The sequence below is a fragment of the Geotrypetes seraphini genome, chromosome 8 (assembly GCF_902459505.1).
Source record: "Geotrypetes seraphini chromosome 8, aGeoSer1.1, whole genome shotgun sequence".
NCBI classification, from domain to species: domain Eukaryota; kingdom Metazoa; phylum Chordata; class Amphibia; order Gymnophiona; family Dermophiidae; genus Geotrypetes; species Geotrypetes seraphini.
Genome location: NC_047091.1, coordinates 123875302 through 123895193, shown reverse-complemented (window position 1 = coordinate 123895193; position 19892 = coordinate 123875302). Strand labels below are relative to the sequence as shown.

Sequence of the window (19892 nt, the reverse complement as noted above, 5' to 3'; positions counted from 1 at the left end):
GTGTCCTAGAGGCTTAGTTTACCTACTGAATAGCAAAGGCTCGAGCATAGGCTGTTAGGCATCTGCAGAGGGCTCAGTGGGGCTCTTCAGGGTGCCAGCTGTGACTTTGCCTCCCCCCTTCATATACGTGGTTCCATGGAGGGTTGAGGATCGGTCCTACTGGCAGCCTAAAGATCTCAGCGTTTGGAGGATTGGCTGATTGAGGCAGAATTTATTCTCCCAAATCCAGCTGCTTCTTAGAGCTGAGGCAGGCTGCAGCACCTTCAGCAACCATATCACAGGCTATTACAGTCTATGGGCAAAATCAGGGAGGGGAGTCTGAAAAACCTATTTTTAAGGTTTCTGCCACATTCCTGAGGGTCCCTCACCTCTAAAATACTGAGGTTTTTAAAAAAACTTTAAGTTAAACTGTTTTTGAGCCGGGGTTTTTTGCGCTAAAACACTGCCGCAGCAGCAATCTTGGATTTCCCAATTTTTTTTTTCAAAGTTCTCCAGATCCTTCAAATCACCTTGTTTTGCCTCAAAACTGGCAAGGATGGAGTCCTCTCCTTACCCCTAATTTATGCCAGATTTGCACTGGATGGACTCCGGAATAGTGCTCTTGCACCACATGCTGTACAGCATGTAAGGGGGGGGGCAGGAGCTTTGGACTTAGCCTCCCTGTTATTCTCTGGGGCTTAGGAGCCCCGGAACAGCAGCATTTCTAAGGGTAAGAAAATGACATCCACAGAGCCAAAGAGATGTAATCTGAGTTACCTAAAGGGCACGCAATGCTGCCTAGTAAAGCTTTTTTTTCCTGAATTTGTTAATTTGATATGGAGAGCTTATTTGTCTAGCCGGGATCAAGGTCTGGCAGTGAGCCAGGGGTTGTGCAAGGGACAAGGTCCAAGGGCGCATCAGGGTCATTGATGACCAGGATCATGTGGACCTTTCTGACAGGGACTCAGAAGGCGAGGGATCAGTCTGTATGCCCTTGCTGTCACAGTGTGAGTCTTTCCTGCTGGGTGATATAGGGTCGGAAGTAGTGGTGGCCTTCAACTAAAGGAGGATCTCACAGTTTGCTGGCTGTTCAATCTTTTGGTGCTATTAGAGTTCATTACTGACAATGCAGGAGTTACAGTTAGACTCTCAGTAGGCCCCTTCCACTCTATGTTCTATCCTGAGCTGAGTAAGGGTGTAGCCAGTGTCTTTTCTTTGGCATCCTGATATGAGTGTTTTAGTCATGAGCACTGGGATGCTTCTGAGGGTTCTTTAGAGGTAGCCAAAACAATGACTTGGCTGTGTCCTGTGCCACAGGAATATCAATAGATGTTCACTCAGCCTAAGGTGGATTCCTTAGTTGCTCAGGTAACCAAGCACACATCCTGGCCAAGTGAAGGAGGCATAGTATTAAAGGATATGCAGGATCACAGAGTGAATGTGGTCCTAAAAAAGCAGTTTGAAGCTGTGGCTGTAGAGACCAAAGCAGCAACAGCAGCCTCCTTTGTGGCACATGCTGGTTATACCAAGATGCATGGGCTCACCCTGGCAACGGACAAGCTGTTGCCCCAGCTCATGCTGGCAGGGGTGGATTAGGTGGCTGACACTCTCCGACATCATCAGAGTCGTGAGCAAAGTTTCAGTTTATTTGATTTCAGCCCACTGAATCCTCTGGATCAGGCAATGGGCAGGAGATTCTACTTCCAAGGCTACTCTCAGCAGACTCCGTTTCAAAGGTCAGATGTTATTCAGAAAGGGTCTGGATGATCTGATAACCAGTGTGTCAGACTGCTGGTCAAAATCTCTGACTGGCAGCAGACTGCAAACTAGAGAGCTGCACGGGAACGGGGATGATGGGAATCGCGCGGGACCCGCGGGTTCCCCCTTCGGGTCGCGGGGATCCCATGGGGATGCCCCCTAGGGTCGCGGGGATCCCGTGGGGACGCCTCCGAGGGTCGCGGGGTTGGATGCGTGGCTCGTCTTCTCCCTACCTGCCCTGCCGCAGCACACAGCCGATCGGAATGGAAGTCTTCCACGATGTCAGCGCTGACGTCGGAGGGAGGGCTTAAGCAAAGCCCTCCCTCCCTCTGATGTCAGCGCTGACATCGGGAAGACTTCTGTTCCGATCGGCTGTGTGCTGCGATCGGCAGTGGTGTACCAAGGGGGGGCGGGGAGGGCGGTCCGCCCCGGGTGCAGCCATAGGGGGGTGCATAGCTGGCCAGGTCCCCTTACCTTTGTGGCGCTTCCTCTGACCGACCGACAACAGGCCCGGTCCGACAAACCTCCCTGCCCTGTAGCCGCAAATCTAAATTACTTTCTTACAGCAGCTTCAATACTCCAGCTGGTGTAAGAAGGTAATTTAGATTCGCGGCTACAGGGCAGGGAGGTTTGTCGGACTGGGCCTGTTCTGTTGTCAGTCGGGCGGGGAAGCGCCACAAAGGTAAGGGGCAGGGAGGGAGAAAGGGAGGAAAGGTGGAGTGGAGAGGAAAAGATGCTTAAGGTAAAACTGAGGGGGAGAAGGACGCTGAAAGCACTGGGGAAGACGGGTGGAGAAGGACACTGAAAGGACATGGGGAAGACGGGTGGGGAGAAGGACACTGAAAGGACATGGGGAAGACAGAGGGGGGAGAAGGATGCTGAAAGCACATGGGGAAGACAAAGGGGTGGAGAAGGACGCTGAAAGGAGATGGGGAGAAGGACGCTGAAAGGACATGGGGAAGACGGAGGGGGAGAAGGACGCTGAAAGGACATGGGGAAGACGGGGGGAGAAGGACGCTGAAAGGACATGGGGAAGACAGGGGGGAGAAGGACACTGAAAGCACATGGGGAAGACAGAGGGGGGAGAAGGACACTGAAAGCACATGGGGAAGACAGAGGGGGGAGAAGGACGCTGACAGGATATGGGGAAGAGGGGGGGGGAGAAGGACGCTGAAAGGACATGGGGAAGAGAGAGTGGGGAGAAGACGCTGGCAGGGAAGAAGACAGAGATGCCAGACTATGGGGGGAGCGGAGGGAAGAAGATGGGTGCCAGACCAATTTGAAAAGGGGGAGAAAGGGAGAGGCACAGTAACAGAGCAAATGGAAGACTCAGAGAGAAGAGAGATAGTGGATGGAAGAAATTGAATGAGAACATGAGGAAAGCAGAAACCAGGCAACAAAGGTAGGAAAAAAATTCTATTTCTTTTTTTTTTTTTTTTGCTTTAGGATAAAGTAGTATATTAGTTGTGTTGATAAAAATTTATAAACATTAGAGGCTCTGGTGAAACCCGTTTACAAAGTATGTATTCTTCCCAATTAATATTTCCAAATTAATAAAGTCTTTTTGCTTATTTGTAAATGGGTTTCTACCAGAGCCTTTAATTCAGTAGCATAATTAAATGAAATAACTATTTCTGTAGTTTATAGGGACGGAGGGGATTCCTCGCGGGGACGGGTGGGGATGGAGGTATTCCTCATGGGGACGAGTTGGATTCCTCATGGGGACAGGTGGGGATATCTGTCCCCGCACAACTCTCTACTGCAAACCTCTAGAAGTTCTGCGTTGTCTAATTTTCATAATTCCAGGCACTTTTCTACTTGGGAGATCCTATTAGGGATCAAGACTCCGGTCCTCATCCCACTTCAACCTCCAAGAAGGTGCAATAATACCAGGGGTGACGACTTCCCATTGAGGATAGGTGAAATGCTCTTGGTGTATGCGGAGATCTGGTAGCAGATCTCATGGTAGCAGATCTCATCAGACCGTTGGGTCCTGGAGATCATTTGGGGAGGATACAAGCTTGAGTTTGCCCATCCCATAACAGACGACTCACTGGTGGGGCGCCCAGAAAAGTCAATGCAGAGTCTTAGCAATAGTACAGAGACTTGTAGAGATTCAGGCCATAGAGCCAGAAGAATTGGACTCGGGCAGATACACCATATACTTCATAGTGCCTAAGAAAGGCTCAGAAGACTGGAGACCCATTCTGTATCTCACACACATCAACAAGACCCTGAAGGTTAAGAACATAATAATTGCCATACTGGGACAGACCTAAGGTCCCTCAAGGCCATAATCCTGTTTTCAGTCATCACAGCCGGTAGCTCCGGGGGTATTTCTAGCTTCCCTAGACTTGACAGAAGCTTACCTGCACATTCCCGTATTTCTGGAACACAGGAGGTTCCTGAGATTCCATGTTCTGGAGAGACATTATCAGTTCTTGGCGTTCCCTTTTGGGTTGGTAGCAGAACCCCTCATGTTCCCCAAGGTGCTGGTGGTGGAAGCAGCATATCTCCGCAGGATTGCAAGTGCATCCATATCTGGATGACTGGCTGATCAGAGCTCCATCATTATCAGAAGGGGAATAAGCAGTGGCTCAAGTGGTTCAGGTCTTTCAGAGTCTGGGCTGGATAGTGAATTTTTGAAAGAGCCAACTAGTTCCGTCCCAATCCCTGGAATACCTGGCAGAATGCAAGCTCTGTCTTCTAGAGCAGTGGTTCCCAACGGAGGTACTACTGCCCACCAGTGGGCGCTGAGAAGTCTAAGGGGGGCATTTTGTGTCCAAGTCATAGTGAGGGGGCGTTGCAGACCAGCCGCCGTCCCCTTGAGCGATTGGCGAATCCAATGGCCACTGATGGCAGCACTGTCGTCTTTGTTTTGATTCTTCAACTTTTGACACCATTGCAACATTTGCGCAACTGCCCCAAAGCTTCTCTGATGCAAGCCGCCCAGGCGGAAACAGGAAGTGTGTCAGAGGAGAAGCTTTAGGGCAGTCACGCAGGACTTAGTGAGAACATTGCCACGTCCGAACACCTCAGAAAGAAAACTAGAGGTGGAAAAAGAGATTGTGTCTGAATTCAAGAGGGCCTGGGATAGATATGTGGGATCTCTCAGAGATAATGGTTACTGCGGATGGGTAGACTAGATGGGCCATTTGGCCTTTATCTGCCATCATGTTTCTATGAAGAGCGCCCGTGAAGGTGAGGGGAGGGAGGAAGGTGGCCCGATGAGGGGAAGAGATTGAGTGGTGCTGAAGGGAAGTGGAGGGATAGGGGGGCAGTGAGGAGGGGAGAGAGAGAGAGAAGCAGACGCTGAAGGGAATTGAAGAGAGAGGAAGGAGCAGACGCTGGATGGAAGTTTCATCACATCAAGCTCAGCTCTCTCACTAATATATTCATTTTTTAAATAACATATACTGTGAGCAATACATTAATATTGTTATTATCTTCTAATAAAATAATTTAAAATATTTGTCCTTGGTTTTCAATATATAGTATGTACAATATAGTTTACCCAAGGGGGACACTATCGAATCATTCACTGAAAAAGTGTACTCTGATTCAAAAAAGGTTGGTAACCTATGTTCTAGAGATACGCAGGCAGAAGTTTTGCATTAGATAATGGACCTGATAGCCAAGCCAGCTCCATCTGCATGACATTACCTCCAAGTACTAGTTTCCAAGTTTATTAAAACTTTCTATCCTGCACATTATGGTTAGACCTAGGCAGCTTATAATTCTAAAAATTTAAAATAGAGGGGGCACAGTGAGGACAAACAACAGAAATATAGTATTTTAAAGAAGAAAACAGGAATTAGGGAAAACAAGGTGATGTGCTAGTTTAGTAGTTTCTCTAATTTACTGAAATGCTCCATGGCAACCACAATACTATAGTTGTGGTCCTATGGACAAAGGCTCACATGCATTCTCTTCAGAATGCACTGCTGTCTCAGTGGTCCCCACAAACAGACTCCGGAATCTGGTCACAGTATGAGCTGATGGCTCTGTTCACAGTCGTTATTATGGAGCATATTGTCCCCCTCCCCCCAATTTCTTAGTGGGTGATTCTCACAATGGATGCCAGCTTGTTCAGATGAGGAGATTATTGCAACAGATGCCCAGTTCAGGGGCAGAGGTTGGCCTCCCAGAGAAAGTGGTCCATCAGCAAATTGAAGCTTCCAGTTATTCGACTGGCGTTACAGAAGCTGGAGCAGAGTCTGGAAGGACAAGCAGTCCAAGCTTTCTCTGACAATGCTACAGCAGTGGCATATGTCAGTCACCAAGGAGGCACCAAGATGTGCAGCTGAACCTGGAAACCCACCTATTGTTCTGGTGAACAGAGCTACACCTACAGGCAATCTCTGTGGTGTATATAGCAGGAGTGAACAACATCCAGGCTAATTACCTCAGCAGGCAGGCCTTAGACCCAGGAGAATGGATATTAATCTACAGCAGTGTTCCAATCCAACATTCTTCAATGGGATCGGCCAACTTTCGATCTAATGACTACAGCAAGGAACAAGAAGGCAGACCATTCTTCAGTTGAAGATCTGAGCCCAAAAGTGAAGGCCTGGACACCCTAGACTAGCCGTGACCAAAGAGCGAGCTCATGTACAAGTTCCCTCTATGGCTCAAGATAGGGCGAATGTTTCACAGAATAGTAGACAACCCAAGAAGAGTGGCCCTTGTAGCACTGGATTGGCCACGCAGGCTGTGGTAAGTGGACTTAATGTGTTTTCAGAGGGACAAGAGTCTCAGACGGCAGGTATAGCCCGTTCTTCTATCTCAGGGCTCAGTGGTCATAGAAGATCCAGAGCACAGAGGATACTAAGAGGTAGTCATTGCTACTCTCCTCAGAACCAAGAAGCTTATGATGGTCTCTGCTTACGTTAAGGCATAGGAGACATTTCAACACATGCATGAAACAGAAAGTGAAGCTATTTAGTGCTCTAATCGTGGTGGTGGTAGCCTTCCTCCAAGCAGATCTCAATATAGGCCTTGTAGTAGCGTCACTCAGGGTCCAAGTGATGGGTCTCTTGTGCTTTAGAGCCTTTGGACTCAAAAGCTTCCTTGGCTCCTTATCCAGATACAGCCAGATTCCTAAAGGAGGCACTAAGGCTTAGACCACCGATAAAACAACAGTTTTATGGAACCTTAACATGGTTTGGCAAGGCCTTGGTTAGGCTCCATATGAGCCTATTCAAGAGGTGTCCTAGACCGTTTCCCTCTTGGCCATTACATCAGCGAGACAAGTCTTGGAGTTGCAGGCCCTGTCATGCTGGGAGCCCTTCCTAAAAGTCATGGAGGCAAGAGTTTCCTTGCATTTGGTCCCATCCTTTTTGCCAAAAGTTGTTTTAGCATTTCATGTTAATCAAGAGTTAAGATTAGCAGTGTTCCAGCTCACAGGGTCTAAGAGATAAAGGACCGGATTCTGATAAAGCTGGATGTGAGGAGAACCCTATATTATCTAGAGGTTACCAATGAGTTCTGATTATTGGACCATCTATTTGTGGTCACCAGTCAGGCTAGACACGGTAGTCCAGCATCTAAGGCTACCATTTAAAGATGGATAACGATGGCATCTTGTCAGCATATATGTGTCGTTCTCCTTGAAAGCATATTCCACAAGAAGCGTGGCTTCTTCGTGGGTGGAAGCATGGACGATTTCACCCGGGGAGATTTGTAGGGCAGCAACCTGGTCCACTCTGCATACGTTCTCCAAATTCTACAGGGTAGATGTGGCAGCATGGGAAGATACCATCTTTGGGTCCTCAGTATAAAAGCAGGCGCAGAGGTCCTACCCTAGATTTCTGGACTTCTTTTTGTATGTCCCTACTGTCCAGAATGATATACCTATTGCAATAGAAAAGGAGATTAGGTTCTTACCTTGCTAATATCTTTTCTAGTAGATAGGTGTCATTCTGGAACCCCGTCCTGTCAGTTATTTACTCTACCTACTTACTTACTGTGTTCATTCAGGAAGTTCAAGTCAAAACAGATTTTGATGTTAGACTTCAAGAGTATGAAGAATAATCTATTGCTATAACACATTGGAGGAAAGTTTAAGCTCCTTAAATGTTTCTGATTGTTATGGTTATTTTGATGTTTTGATTTATTCAATTAAATTGTTTTTAACATGGTTGTTATAATTTCAGATCAGAACAGATTTGTAGTTAGGGGAATCTTCCTCTGCCCCTCCTCCTTATGTGTTCCTATATAGGGCTATTGCCTGCTTTTGTACAAACTGGAGGGAGCAGCAGAGCCTTCTGGAGAAGGATTTAAAAATCTGGAGTGGATTCCTTCTGCATGGCTCATGAACATGGGGAGAGAATACCCTCCTGTTCTGAATGACACAATTATCTACTAGAAAAGATATTAGCAAGGTAAGAACCTAATCTCTTTTTCTAAGCAGCTCAGGCTTTTGAGAAAGGGAAGCTTAGGTCTTTAGTTACACACCTCTAAAGGTCTGGCAGTGCAAATCCACATCTTCTGGCTCGCAGGCCTGCTCCGCTGCTGTTAACTGAAGACACTCCCTGCCATCACCTCTCTGCAGGGAGATACTGTCCTAGAAAGAGAGATTCCACAGACAGCATCAGAACTTTGATTATAATTTTTTGAATAGCACAGATATGAAGGTGTTTGTTTATTTATCACCCGCCCTTATCCAGGGCACGTTACACACTTACAAACAAAATATAACATTATATCTAATATACAAGTCGCATCAACAACAAACATCACTATAGGACAAATTACACACTTACATACAAAATATAAAATTACATATAACATACAAATCACCACAATGACAAACATCATTCCTGGCAAATTCTTCACAAACCTATTTATTAAACCATCAGAGTTTATCACTTTAGTCAGGACTCTGAAACCTATCCTGTATATGCCTACCTTCTGTGTGATTTCCCCATGCCCAGAGCATGGATCTCAAGTTGCCCTTACCTTGCCCAGTTGCTTGGAAATTGCTTCCTTTGGATTCATTGTCCCTAAGCATGACACAAATGTGGTGGTCTCAGTTTCAAAAATAGCATTGTAGAATATTATGAGGATCTCCATGATGCGGGCCTGGTGTGGATAGTCTACTAGAGAGGACAGAGAGATGGTGGCCTCAGTAGGTCGAGGTCGCATTAATGCTGGCCCAAAGACGATTCCCAGATTATTTGGGGTCATTTTGTTATCCTGTTCCAGCTCAGCAATTCTAATGCACAAATGGAAGAGAGAGACTAATTAGCGCCATAGTAGCAGGAGGACATGTTCTTGCTAAGAATCTTCTCCAGCCTCACATTAATTACACTCAAGCCAGTACACAAACATTGAATTTTCAGAGGTGCCTTCTCTAGTCACAGTGGCCAGAATTGTTACTGATGTGATGTTTCCAAACCAACAGCAATGTGAGTTCATTCCTAATGTGGTCCTCTGTACTGAATTTAGATTTTACATTCAATTACGGTACCTATGTTTTCCAAATCAGAACTTGAAGCAAGTTAAAATTGGGTACTCTACCAATTGGGTTAAAATTGGGTACTCTACAAATCCTTAAGCTGGCAAAGAAGTGAACAATAGTGCCAAAACACAGAACTAGGACCAAGTTTATATATATGGCCATTTCTCCCACCTCTTGAGGTGCTGGATTATGTATTGCAGTGTTGCCAGGTTCTCTGCTGGAAGCTCTTGAAGCAAGTCCTTTAGCTTTAGCACTACAGATAGTAGCAGCTTGTCTGTTTCTGATCCTTTATCCACCACTTCAAGTCTTTTACCAGGCTTAGCCCCATCCTGTAGGCTCTCTTTTGCTAGGCCCATCAGCTCATTGTAGAAGCGAAACAGCATTATCGGTTCTGGCAACTGAAAATAGAAAGTAAGGAGAGTGAGCTTTTCGCTTTCTTACCTCAGCATGAGTATGTAGCCATAGAAATTAGATGATATTGAATTATAAATGGTATTTCTAGTGCAATAGGTGTGTCATTCTGGACAAGAGGGTTATATCCCAGTGCTCGCAAGTTTTGCAGAAGGAATCCACACCAGATTTTGAATCCCTCCTACTTCATATAGAGCTCTGCTGCCCCCTACAGTTTTTTCCTTCTGAATGCGAGCCAGAAGGAGTGTTTCTGATGTGCTCTGCTTATTTCTTTATTTTTGTCAGTTTGGGGGGGGGGGGGGCTTTGTGGGGGTTTTGCTTGATTTTGGTGCTAAGAGCTCCCCTAATTGAGGGTCCAGCTTTATCTGCATGGACGAGAAGCAGATTGAGGTCCACAGCTGACAGACCAATCCTTTGTGGTACTTGTTGGCCAGCCTGCAGAGACCTTTTTTGGAGATCGGGGTCCATTCCCCTTGTATATTTGCTTGCCTACTGCATTACAGGGGCTTGAGCATAGGCTGTTAAGTATCCGTAGGGAGCTCTGCTCCATTTTGCCTCCTTCCTTTTTTTATGTGTCCACGTGGATTAGAGGCTCAGTCAGACTAGCAGCCCGAAGATTCAGTGCTAGAATGACACTCCGTTTTGAGGCAGTGATTTCTTCTCCCAGATCAAACTACCTTTGGAACTGAGGTAGGCTGCAGCACATTGCCTGCATAGGTCACAGTGAGTAAGGTTGTTACAGCCTTTGAAGAAAATCGGGGGAGGGGAGTCTATAAATCTTGTTTTTAAAGGTTTCTGCCTGTTCCCTCATGTTCCTCCCCCTCTAAAATCTCTAGTTTTTCATTTTATTTTAGTATTTTGGAGCCATTTTTGGCACCAAAAAAATGCCATGGTGGCCATCTTGTATTTCCTGATTTTGTTTGGTTTTTTAAGTTCTCTAGAAGCTGTAAATCACCTTGTTTTGCCTCAAAACTAGCAGGGATGAAGTCCTCAGGCCCCTTTATCCCTAATTCATGCCAGGTCTGCGCTGGATGGGTACGCAAAGCGCACTTATGTGCCAAGTGCCTTGCAGCACATGAAGGGGGGCTGAAACAGTTGGCTTAGCCTCTCCTTTGCTCTCTGAGGCCAAGAAATGGGCAGACAACCTGTTGGTTCGGGCCATATTCCTTTAAGATCCCTGAAATGGCGGTCATATTGAACACAGGGGAGCAAAGGCCGTGGAACCCCAGAGATGTAAGCTGGAGTCCTCTAAAGGAGACTCTGCACTGCCTTAGATGAGATTTTTTTCTGGAATTTTTAATCTTGTGTGGAGAGCCTTTCAGGATGGCTGAGTTCCACAGGGAGAGTCTGGCAGTGCACCAGGAGGCATGCAAGGGGGTTGGGACTCCCAGAGCGTATCTGCCTCAAGTTCTGAGGACATAGACCACATGAGCCACAGCTTGCTTTTCTTCTGTGAATGATGAAGTTATCATCAGCCAGACATCCAGGTATGGCTGAACTTGTCCAGAATGACACACCTATTTATTTAATTCATTTTCTGTCCCTTTTAGAGAATGATATGGGGACAAATTTTTCCCCGTCCCCGCAGGAATTCAATTTCTCCGTCCCAGCCCCATAAGTTTTGTCGCTCTCCCTGCCCCTGCCCCTGCCCCATTCCTGTAAGCTCTGCCTTAACCGCACAAGCCTTGAACACTTATTATTTTAAAGTGTTTGAGACTTGTGTAGATGAGGACAGAGCTTGCAGGGATAGGAAAAGAACTTGCCGGGAGGGGAAAATAAGTTTCCGCGGGGACAGGGAAAAATTTGCCCCAGTGTCATTCTCTAATCCCGTTCTCCCCAATGAGCTTGGAACAGGTTACAGGTTAACATACATAATATACAGACAAACAATTTACGATTTACTATGTTTATAGTACAGTGCTTTCATCCTATCTTGACATACCTGTATACAGAGGATCTAGTTCAACATATATCTCTTCTTAACCTTACGGCATTAAGATATTAGCAAGGTAAGAACCTAATCTCTTTATTAAATGTAATGAATACATGCATATATTGTATATAATTAAACCAGACATGAGCTCCAGAATAGCTGCTTTAGTCTTTCAAGGGACAAACTCAGCATGTGTTAATGAGGGGGCCCTCTCGATTGTGCTAATGCAGTGATTCCTAAGACAGATTTGTGCCCTGGTAAGTCAGCTGTTGGCAGGAAGAGGAGGGGAAAGGATCAGAACTTCTACTGTCTGATCATGCAGAGATCTGTCCTCCAGTCAGTGGGAGTCTGCGAGCAGTGCTTCTAACCTATACAAGGTCTGATGAGAAGCCTGATGCCCTTGTGTGATGCAGGCCTGCTGAAGGGTTAATCCTATCCTGGTCATTCCCTTGTGACTGATACTGGGGCCATCTCAGCGAGGACTGCACAGATTTGGTCCCATGTTTTGGCCATTGTTTCAAACTTTCACAAGGATTAACATGTGACTTGAGGCAAGAAGGCGGTCCTGGCTAAAACACATTTTTTAAAGACAACAGTGATAGAAAAGGATGCAAGAGAGTCATGTCAATGTAAGAACTGACATTTAGCTGATAAAAAGGGAACCCACAAATTTATCTTAGATTAGAGGAAGGCAAGGTTCCTACAAAAACTAATGTCAAAATGTATTAGTCATCAACCAGTCTTTAACAGGTGATGTTTAAGAAATAGAACCAGCTGATAGTGCCATGAATTGCCTCTGTCTTTATAGAAACAGAGAGAATGACTGTAGATAAAGGCTAAATGGCTAACATGACCATTTATTTTTTTCTTCAAAACAGGACATCTAATTTCTTCAAAACAAGACTAATTTTCAGTCCCGCCCCCAATCCCGCCCTAGCCCTAACCCCCAATTTCTTCCATTAATTTTTCATGTACAGTACACAAGATATCTTATTAATTCATAATGGTAACCATAAAATTAAAAAACCCACACAGCACACTGTATGCAGAGAAAATGTTAATTATTTATATTCAGGGTTTTTTCAAAGAGGTCAAGACAGATGACTTTAAAATATGGAATATCACCTCAGTAACAACTATAGAAAGCCAGAAAAAAAATAGTGCAAAATATAGACAGCAGATATAAATTCTCAAAACTGACACATTTTGATCACTAAATTGAAAATAAAATCATTTTTCCTACCTTTTGCCTGGTGAGTCTCTGGTTGCACTTCCTTCTGAATGTGCATCCGTTCTTTCTGTCTTTCTTTCTTTCTCTCTCCCTGCCCCCTTTCTTTCTTTCTCTCTCCCTGCCCTCCTTTCTTTTTCTCTCCCTGCCCTCTTTCCTTCTTTATCTGTCCCTGCCCCCTTTCTTTCTGTCTTTTTCTCTCTCCTTGCCCCCTTTCTTTCTCTCTCCCTGCCCCCTTCTTTCTTTCTGTCTTTCTCTCTCTTTTCCTGCCTCATCTTTCTTTCTTTCTCTCTCCCTGCCCCCCCCTTTCTTTTTTTCTTGCAAATCACAAATCTCTCCCCTATTGAATCTTTGAAGAACGTTAAGCCCAGAGCAGGGCTGCCAATGGCATTCAGGGCTATCTTTCCTATTTGCAGTGGGCTTGGGCACTTCCCACAGCTGGTTGGCGTCGAGCAGCAGCTCCTCCAGGCTGCAGCTGTAGCGGTAGATCTCATTGAGCACATCCTGCAGGGAGCAGTGCCACTTGTCTACCGACTCCACATGCTGGTTGCAGCGCCAGAGGGGGATGCACTTGAGCATGGCGAAGGCCACCGCCGCCAAAGCCCGGGCTGCTCACATCCAACATGCAGACTGGGCAGGGGAGCCCTCCTCATGCCGCAGCCTAAGCTGGTTCCTCCTCACATCGCAGCCTAAGTCCCCGGGACGAATACTAGGCCAGGGGCAGAGGGAGGGAGGGAAGGATAGGGCGGTCCTGTCGGGGGGAGGGGAGAATGAGGAGAGCGCTTGAGCTGAGGTCCCCAGGGCACTGAGCGCTCCCTGCACATTCTCTCTTGGCTCTCACAGCCAGCCGCTCACGCCAGCAGGGAGAAATCCTTTTGGGCACCCCTGCACTTTGTCCCCAAACACAGCTTCAGGAAGCCAAAATGTCCTGATTTCAGAAAGAGAGCAAGTATACTCTAGGTGCTCTCTTTCTGAAAACGGGACATTTCGGCGTCCTGAAGCTGTGCTTGGGGACAGCGGGACAGGGTACCTAAAAACGGGATGTCCCATTCAAAACGGGACATATGGTCACATTATATATGGCCTTTCTTTGGAGACAAGCAGGGGAGATGCAGGCACACTTGTTGGTGAAGTCCTCAGATTGATCCTGTGTGTCAGTGCTCTCCCATAGCAGTAGTAAATGTTTGGCTTAGTGAGCATTTACAGGAACTCCTCCCTCCGCTTCAGTGGCTCCTCCCCTTGATACTCAGATTTTCATCAGTGAAGCAGTGAACCAGTGCACAACACAGCTGCTCTCTCTTGTTGACATGTCTTTGATACAAGCTCCCACAGCTGCTTCAACAGCTTCCTCCCCCCAGGGCCATGTTTTGGAACCACTGGGGGAGGTAAACTGCCACTCTCCAATGTTGGATAACAGAAGCAAAGAGTCAGGAAACGGTGAGTCATCCTGCAACAAACAGCATACAGAGCCTGCCAACAGAGCCACCCTGGCTTTCACTGCTGGCCAGCACATTGCTGACTTCTGGAGGCTCCTCTCAGCCTAATATTATCCAACCACCAGAATAAAGAGGGAAAGGCTCCTGTGGGCCCAGTTTTGGCCTCTTAGTTCCCTACCCTCCACCAGCAGGCCTCCTTCATCACCAAATAGTAAGACTTTGACGGAAAAAAAAAATCCAGTCATCCCCAACCTGTTCCTGGGGCTTCTGTTGAGGTACAACTTGCAGGTTACCTTCCCCCAGGACTCAAGTTCAGCACAGCAGGGGGAAGTGAAATCAAAATTTCATTCAACATCAGCTTCTACTTATCTCCCACACCTAGTTTTGATGCTGGTGCCAGGGAGCTCAGGTACAGTCAGGTCTACAGCTTAGGGACCACTGCTCTCACCCCATAACACTGAGTCCTTCAACAACTTCTCTTGCAGGCTCATAGAGGTTGGATATTTCTTCAACAGATTGCAAATTTAAATCAACAGGGTATTTCTAGGCCAATGTCTAAAGCAAAGCTTTTTTCAAATTTCCCCTCACCATCACCTTCCTCTTCCAAGTATCTGAGTAGACAGCAGGTAAGGCTACCAAAACAAAGCAATCAAAAAAAGGAACAATAAATCAAGACACTTTTCTCCTGCAACAAATGTGAAAGGATTCTCAGGCAAACTTGGCCTCTTCTCTACCATTCCCTACTCCACGAGCAGGCATAAATAACATTTCTTTCATTTACCACAGTGATTTGTGCAAAACCACTGTAGCCTTGTTGCAACAGTCTCAAGCATCTATATTTTCTGCACAAAATATATTGCCACATGTTCCTCGTCCTCCATATATAATCAGCTGAGTCACATTTAGTGCCTTAGCACTCTGCAGAATGCCTGTTATTGTTAACTAACATTCTTTAGACTTCCTAGCAGCAGGATCCTAGGTAAAACCATACTCAACCAGATCCTCATTTGAGATTTTCATCTCTTTCATTTAATTTTCACCCCTCTAGTTATTATTCTCCTGCAGAGCAATAGTGTTCAGGGTGCGCTGGGCAAGAGCAAGTACTGTATACTGAAGACTATCTGATATCAATAAGTCAAACATATGTGCCGCCTGCCTTGTCCTTGAAATATAGGCCTCTAGCAAAATATTCTTCTTCTCCATGGTTATCCAGGAATTGAGCCAAGGCTGCTGAACGTCTGGGAAGCTCAGTTAGCTCTTAGATATTTTTTTGCAGTCTGCCAGCATCATATCTACACACACCTCTATAGGTTGACCACTTTCCTACATTGACCACCTCCTTAAGTTGACCTAATTTTCAAAGACTGGCATGCACCACATGTACGCAATGGAATACTGCCCTCTATATATTTACTACCTCTGTAAGTTGTATCTTGACCACTTGGATTGTGACACACATTATTAATTTACCCTCTATAACTTGACCATTTGAGTCCCTTCTAACCAAGGGATAGAATGTGTGGGCTTTGCCCCTTAGTTGTATTATTTTTTTTCTTTAGTATAAATTCTTTTTTTAATTCATTCATTTATTTATTTGGTTGGTTGGTTTTATATCCTGTCCTCCCCAAAGAGTTCAGAATAGGTTATAGGATTATAGTCTTGGCATTACAATTCACCTTCACATAGAACAGAGGTGGGCAATTCCAGTCCTCGAGAGCCACAGGCAGGTCAGGTTTTCAGGATGTCCACAATGGATATGTATGAGATATATTTGCATGCACTTGCCTCCTTGAGATGCAAATCTATCTCATGCATATTTATTGTGGATATCCTGAAAACCTGACCAGCCTGTGGCTCTCAAGAACCAGAATTGCCTACCCCTGACATAGAATACTCTTAGATCGGTGCATGTAGAGCCATCTTGTCTTACATAATGATATGATTATGCAAATCTACAGAGTTACAGTAAGATCATACATGGTGATAAGACTAGAATATTACTATATTATTTGGAATATTAATGAGGAAGAAAAGTCAAATTTCTGCAAAGAATAATAAGCTATTACTTATTATGACAAGAGTTGCCATTCAGCAGATTACATTTAATTGGAAAAATTGGAATAGATTAAATTATAGTTTTTGGTGGAATTCATTATGTCATATATACAAGATGGAAAGAATGTTAGCCTTGCAGAAAGGTAATTTTAATAACTTTCAGGAGGTTTGGAGGCCATTAATAGAATATTGTAATGAGTAGTTATTGACTATCATTTTTCCCTAATAGGTATAATTGCAAAGTATGGGTGGTGGGTGGGATTTCTGAACTGATATTAAATGATTAGATTAATAGGACAGAATATATAATATATTATATGATATATGTACTACATATGAATTAGTAGGGTTGGGAGGGAGGGTTTAAATATTACGATTTAAGTTAAATTGATAGAGAATCAAGTGATATTGTATAAGTTTAAATGTTATTTTATGATACACTTGTTGTAAGATGTAAAATGAATAAAGAATAAAAAAAAAAAAAAGACTATTACAGTGTTGGATTAGACCTAACGTCCTATTGTTTATCATGTGTTGAAGATTTTTTCAACGTGGAGTGGGACTGAATTGTAGGTATATCCTACAATTACTGTACATGATTAGGGTTACGGAAAATCTGGACCCATGGCGTCACATGTATGCGTGAATGCCATCCCGACGTCCCTCGTTGCCAGAAGCTTTTCAAAACCCGGACAAAGTGCTGGGTTTTGAAAAGCCGTCTGGATTCCTGGACATATTCTCAAAAGGAGGACATGTCCAGGAAAATCCGGACGTCTGGTAACCCTACACATGATAGCCCAAAGGAAAGAACTCAAAGAGCTGACATTGAAGGAAAAGGTTCATTTTCTACATTTTCTGGAAAGCAGCAGCTAAAGAAAGACGGCGGAACATTTTTGTGTTAGCAAGACCACAGTTGGAAACTTCTGTAGATAGCAGGGGAATGCAGCCACACTTACCTTCCTACCTTCTCCACTCTAAGATATATATGTATTTTTCAGTTAGAGACAAAACTGAGTATCAAGGAGAGGAGCCACTGAAGGTGGGAGTTTCTGCACATGCTCAGTAAGCCAAAAGCTTACTATTGCTATGGGAGAGCACCAACACAGGATCAGTCTGAAGGGTGACAGGTCAAAAGTGTGCAACAACAAACTTCACTTTTTCCCTAAAAAAGAGGGAAAAGTTAAGTTTCCAGTAAATGAGGGGGGTTACAACCCCCCAAACCTCCCACAACACCGGCGCGATCTCTGTTAAGTAAAGTGGAGGGGTTCCCCACCAACACCCCCCGTCGGAGCCCCTTAAAATACTGTTTTTCTTCGGCGCACTTCCGCCTTGCGCTCAGTTGTCTGCGCTGGGTTGTCGGCGTGCCTTTGTCGTCGCGCGCTTTTGTCTATGAACCGTCTGAAGACTTCACCACCAAGTGTGGCTGAATTCCCCTGCTGTCTATGGAGAACTCACATTATAGGTATGCAACTTCCCTTTCTAGTCTGCCCATCCATATCATCTGCTATCTAAAAATCAGAGGAGAAATTAGGCTTTACCTCCTATCTTTTTAAAATTATTTATTTAAGTCTTACCAGACTAATCCAGAATCTGTGGGTTATGTCTGTCAACCAACAGATGGAAAAGGCACAATTGCTGTGACCTGTGCCTTATAAAGGCACCGTGCAGCTGCTCAATATTTTGGCATGATCAGGCATCTTCCACCTCACCCCCATTACCCTTGGGGTAATTCAACATCACCCCTGCCCCATACCATTCTATCTTAAACATAGTCTTTTGTTAGCTTCTGGCAGCAGCAGCTTTGTACATACACTGCCTGCAGCCTGGTCCGAAGCTTTCCTTCTGGCTCATTCCCTCGTCTCTCACATCACTCCTGTTTCTTCATGGGTGGAACAGGACAGGTCTGGAGAGAGAGGTTTAGATCAGGTTGCAGCCAGTGTTTGTGCAAAGCTGCTGCTAGGGACCAATAAAAGACCACTTTTAGACTGTTTCTTTCTATTGTCCTTTATTGCCTCGCGGTCAAGAAACTTTGCAAGCATTGGAAGTGTTTATATGTTGTTTGAGAGAAGAGAGAATGGGGTGGGGGAAGGGGGATGTGACGATTTTAGCTGTTGTTTGTGTCATTGTGGAGGTGTGTTTGCTATTGATGTGTTCACTATTGATTTGTTACTTTGATTATTGATTTGGTAGGTTGTTATCAATAAAGCTATTAATTTTTTTTTTTAATTTTTTTTTTATTCTGCAGGCAACGGTTCCGTTACCCCAATCAAATGAGTTTCTGCTGAGAACGTTCACTTGCATATTTTTCTCTCGGGCAGTACATGCTGTTGAAAAACGACAGTAATAGGTTTTCTGCCCAAATCAGCAGAAAGTGTGCCTCCTTGTTTGTTGATGTAAGCTAGTACCATTGAATTCTCAGAAAATGTCCTCCTTGTCTTCTGTGAAGATGAGCACTAAAATGCATGTAGTGCTGGACAAACTGCCCTCAGTTCTAGACAAATGAAGGGACAAAATGACTGAGACCATCGTGCTACTTGATCCTGGCAGTGAGTTCCCCAGCTTAATAGACTGGCATTGTTATCTAATATAATAAAACGCTAGGCCGCGCATGCGCACTTCCTATGTGTGCGCCGGTTTTCCGTGAGCTGTAGCGACACATAGGAAGTGCGCATGCGCGGCTTACGCTCTGTCCTGTTCCCTGTTGAAAGACGCAGCGTCTCCCTTACACTAACTTTGCCGTCGCCGCCTCTCCGCTCTCTCTCTTCCTCCCCCCCCCGAGGTGGATGGCCAGCGGCTTACGCGTATGCGCTGGCTTGGCGCACCAGAGGGCAAGATGAAGGGGGTGCGGAGCAGCGCTGGCGGCGGCAGTGTCCGGTAGGGAACACGTCCACGAGTCCCCCCTCCCGCATCAACTGCTGCTGCTCCTGTTTGAAGTGGCCTGCTGAGGTTTGCGGCTGGCTGTAGCGAACCTCGCAGGCCACTCTCCACATAGAGCACGTTCCCTCTGACGCGATTGCGTCAGAGGGAACATGCTACCGTATGGAGAGCGGCCTGCGAGGTTCACTACAGCCGTTCGTGAACCTAAGCAGGCCGCTTTGAACAGGAGCGGCAGCGGCGGAAGCAACCATGGGTGGATGGAGGGAGGGGAAGAACGGGAGGGGAAGCGAAAAAGAAGGGCTATGGAGCAGGCAGGAAAGAGGGCCAGACAGCAATCGGGGGGAGGAACAGATGGGGGGCCATGAAGCAGGCAGGCATTGCACAACAGGGGGAAAGGGGACTGCTTTGGGGGGAGAGTTGTGCTGGGGGCAGACAGCAATCGGGGGGAGGGAGGAACAGAAGGGGGGCCACAAAGCAGGCAGGCATTGCACAACAGAGGGAGAGGTGAAAGGGGGCTGCTTTGGCAAGCAGGGGGGGCCAGGGAGACAGACAGAAAGAAAGACGCACAGACAGGGGACCTGGGAGAGACACAGACACAAAGAATGACAGACAGACAGCGTCCAGGGAGAGAGACAAATAAAAAAAACAACAACACACCATACATACAGACATCTACTCTAGCACCCGTTAATGTAACGGGCTTAAAGACTAGTTACTAAATAAACTAATAATTAAGGAGTAAACTCCTTACTT

The 19892-nt window shown here is 45.7% G+C and overlaps 1 protein-coding gene across 3 annotated transcripts in view; it reads right to left on the bottom strand.

Moving 5' to 3' along the window:
• The window catches only part of ARHGAP45 (Rho GTPase activating protein 45), a 93824-nt gene that overhangs the window by 3583 nt on the left and 70349 nt on the right, over positions 1–19892 (bottom strand). For all 3 annotated transcript variants that reach the window (XM_033955162.1, XM_033955161.1, XM_033955160.1), the window contains 3 exons: positions 9371–9597; positions 8698–8953; positions 8194–8302 (listed from right to left, as the gene is read on the bottom strand). In XM_033955162.1, the coding sequence (XP_033811053.1) occupies positions 8194–8302; positions 8698–8953; positions 9371–9597 (592 nt within the window). The remainder of the gene's footprint in view (positions 1–8193; positions 8303–8697; positions 8954–9370; positions 9598–19892) is intronic.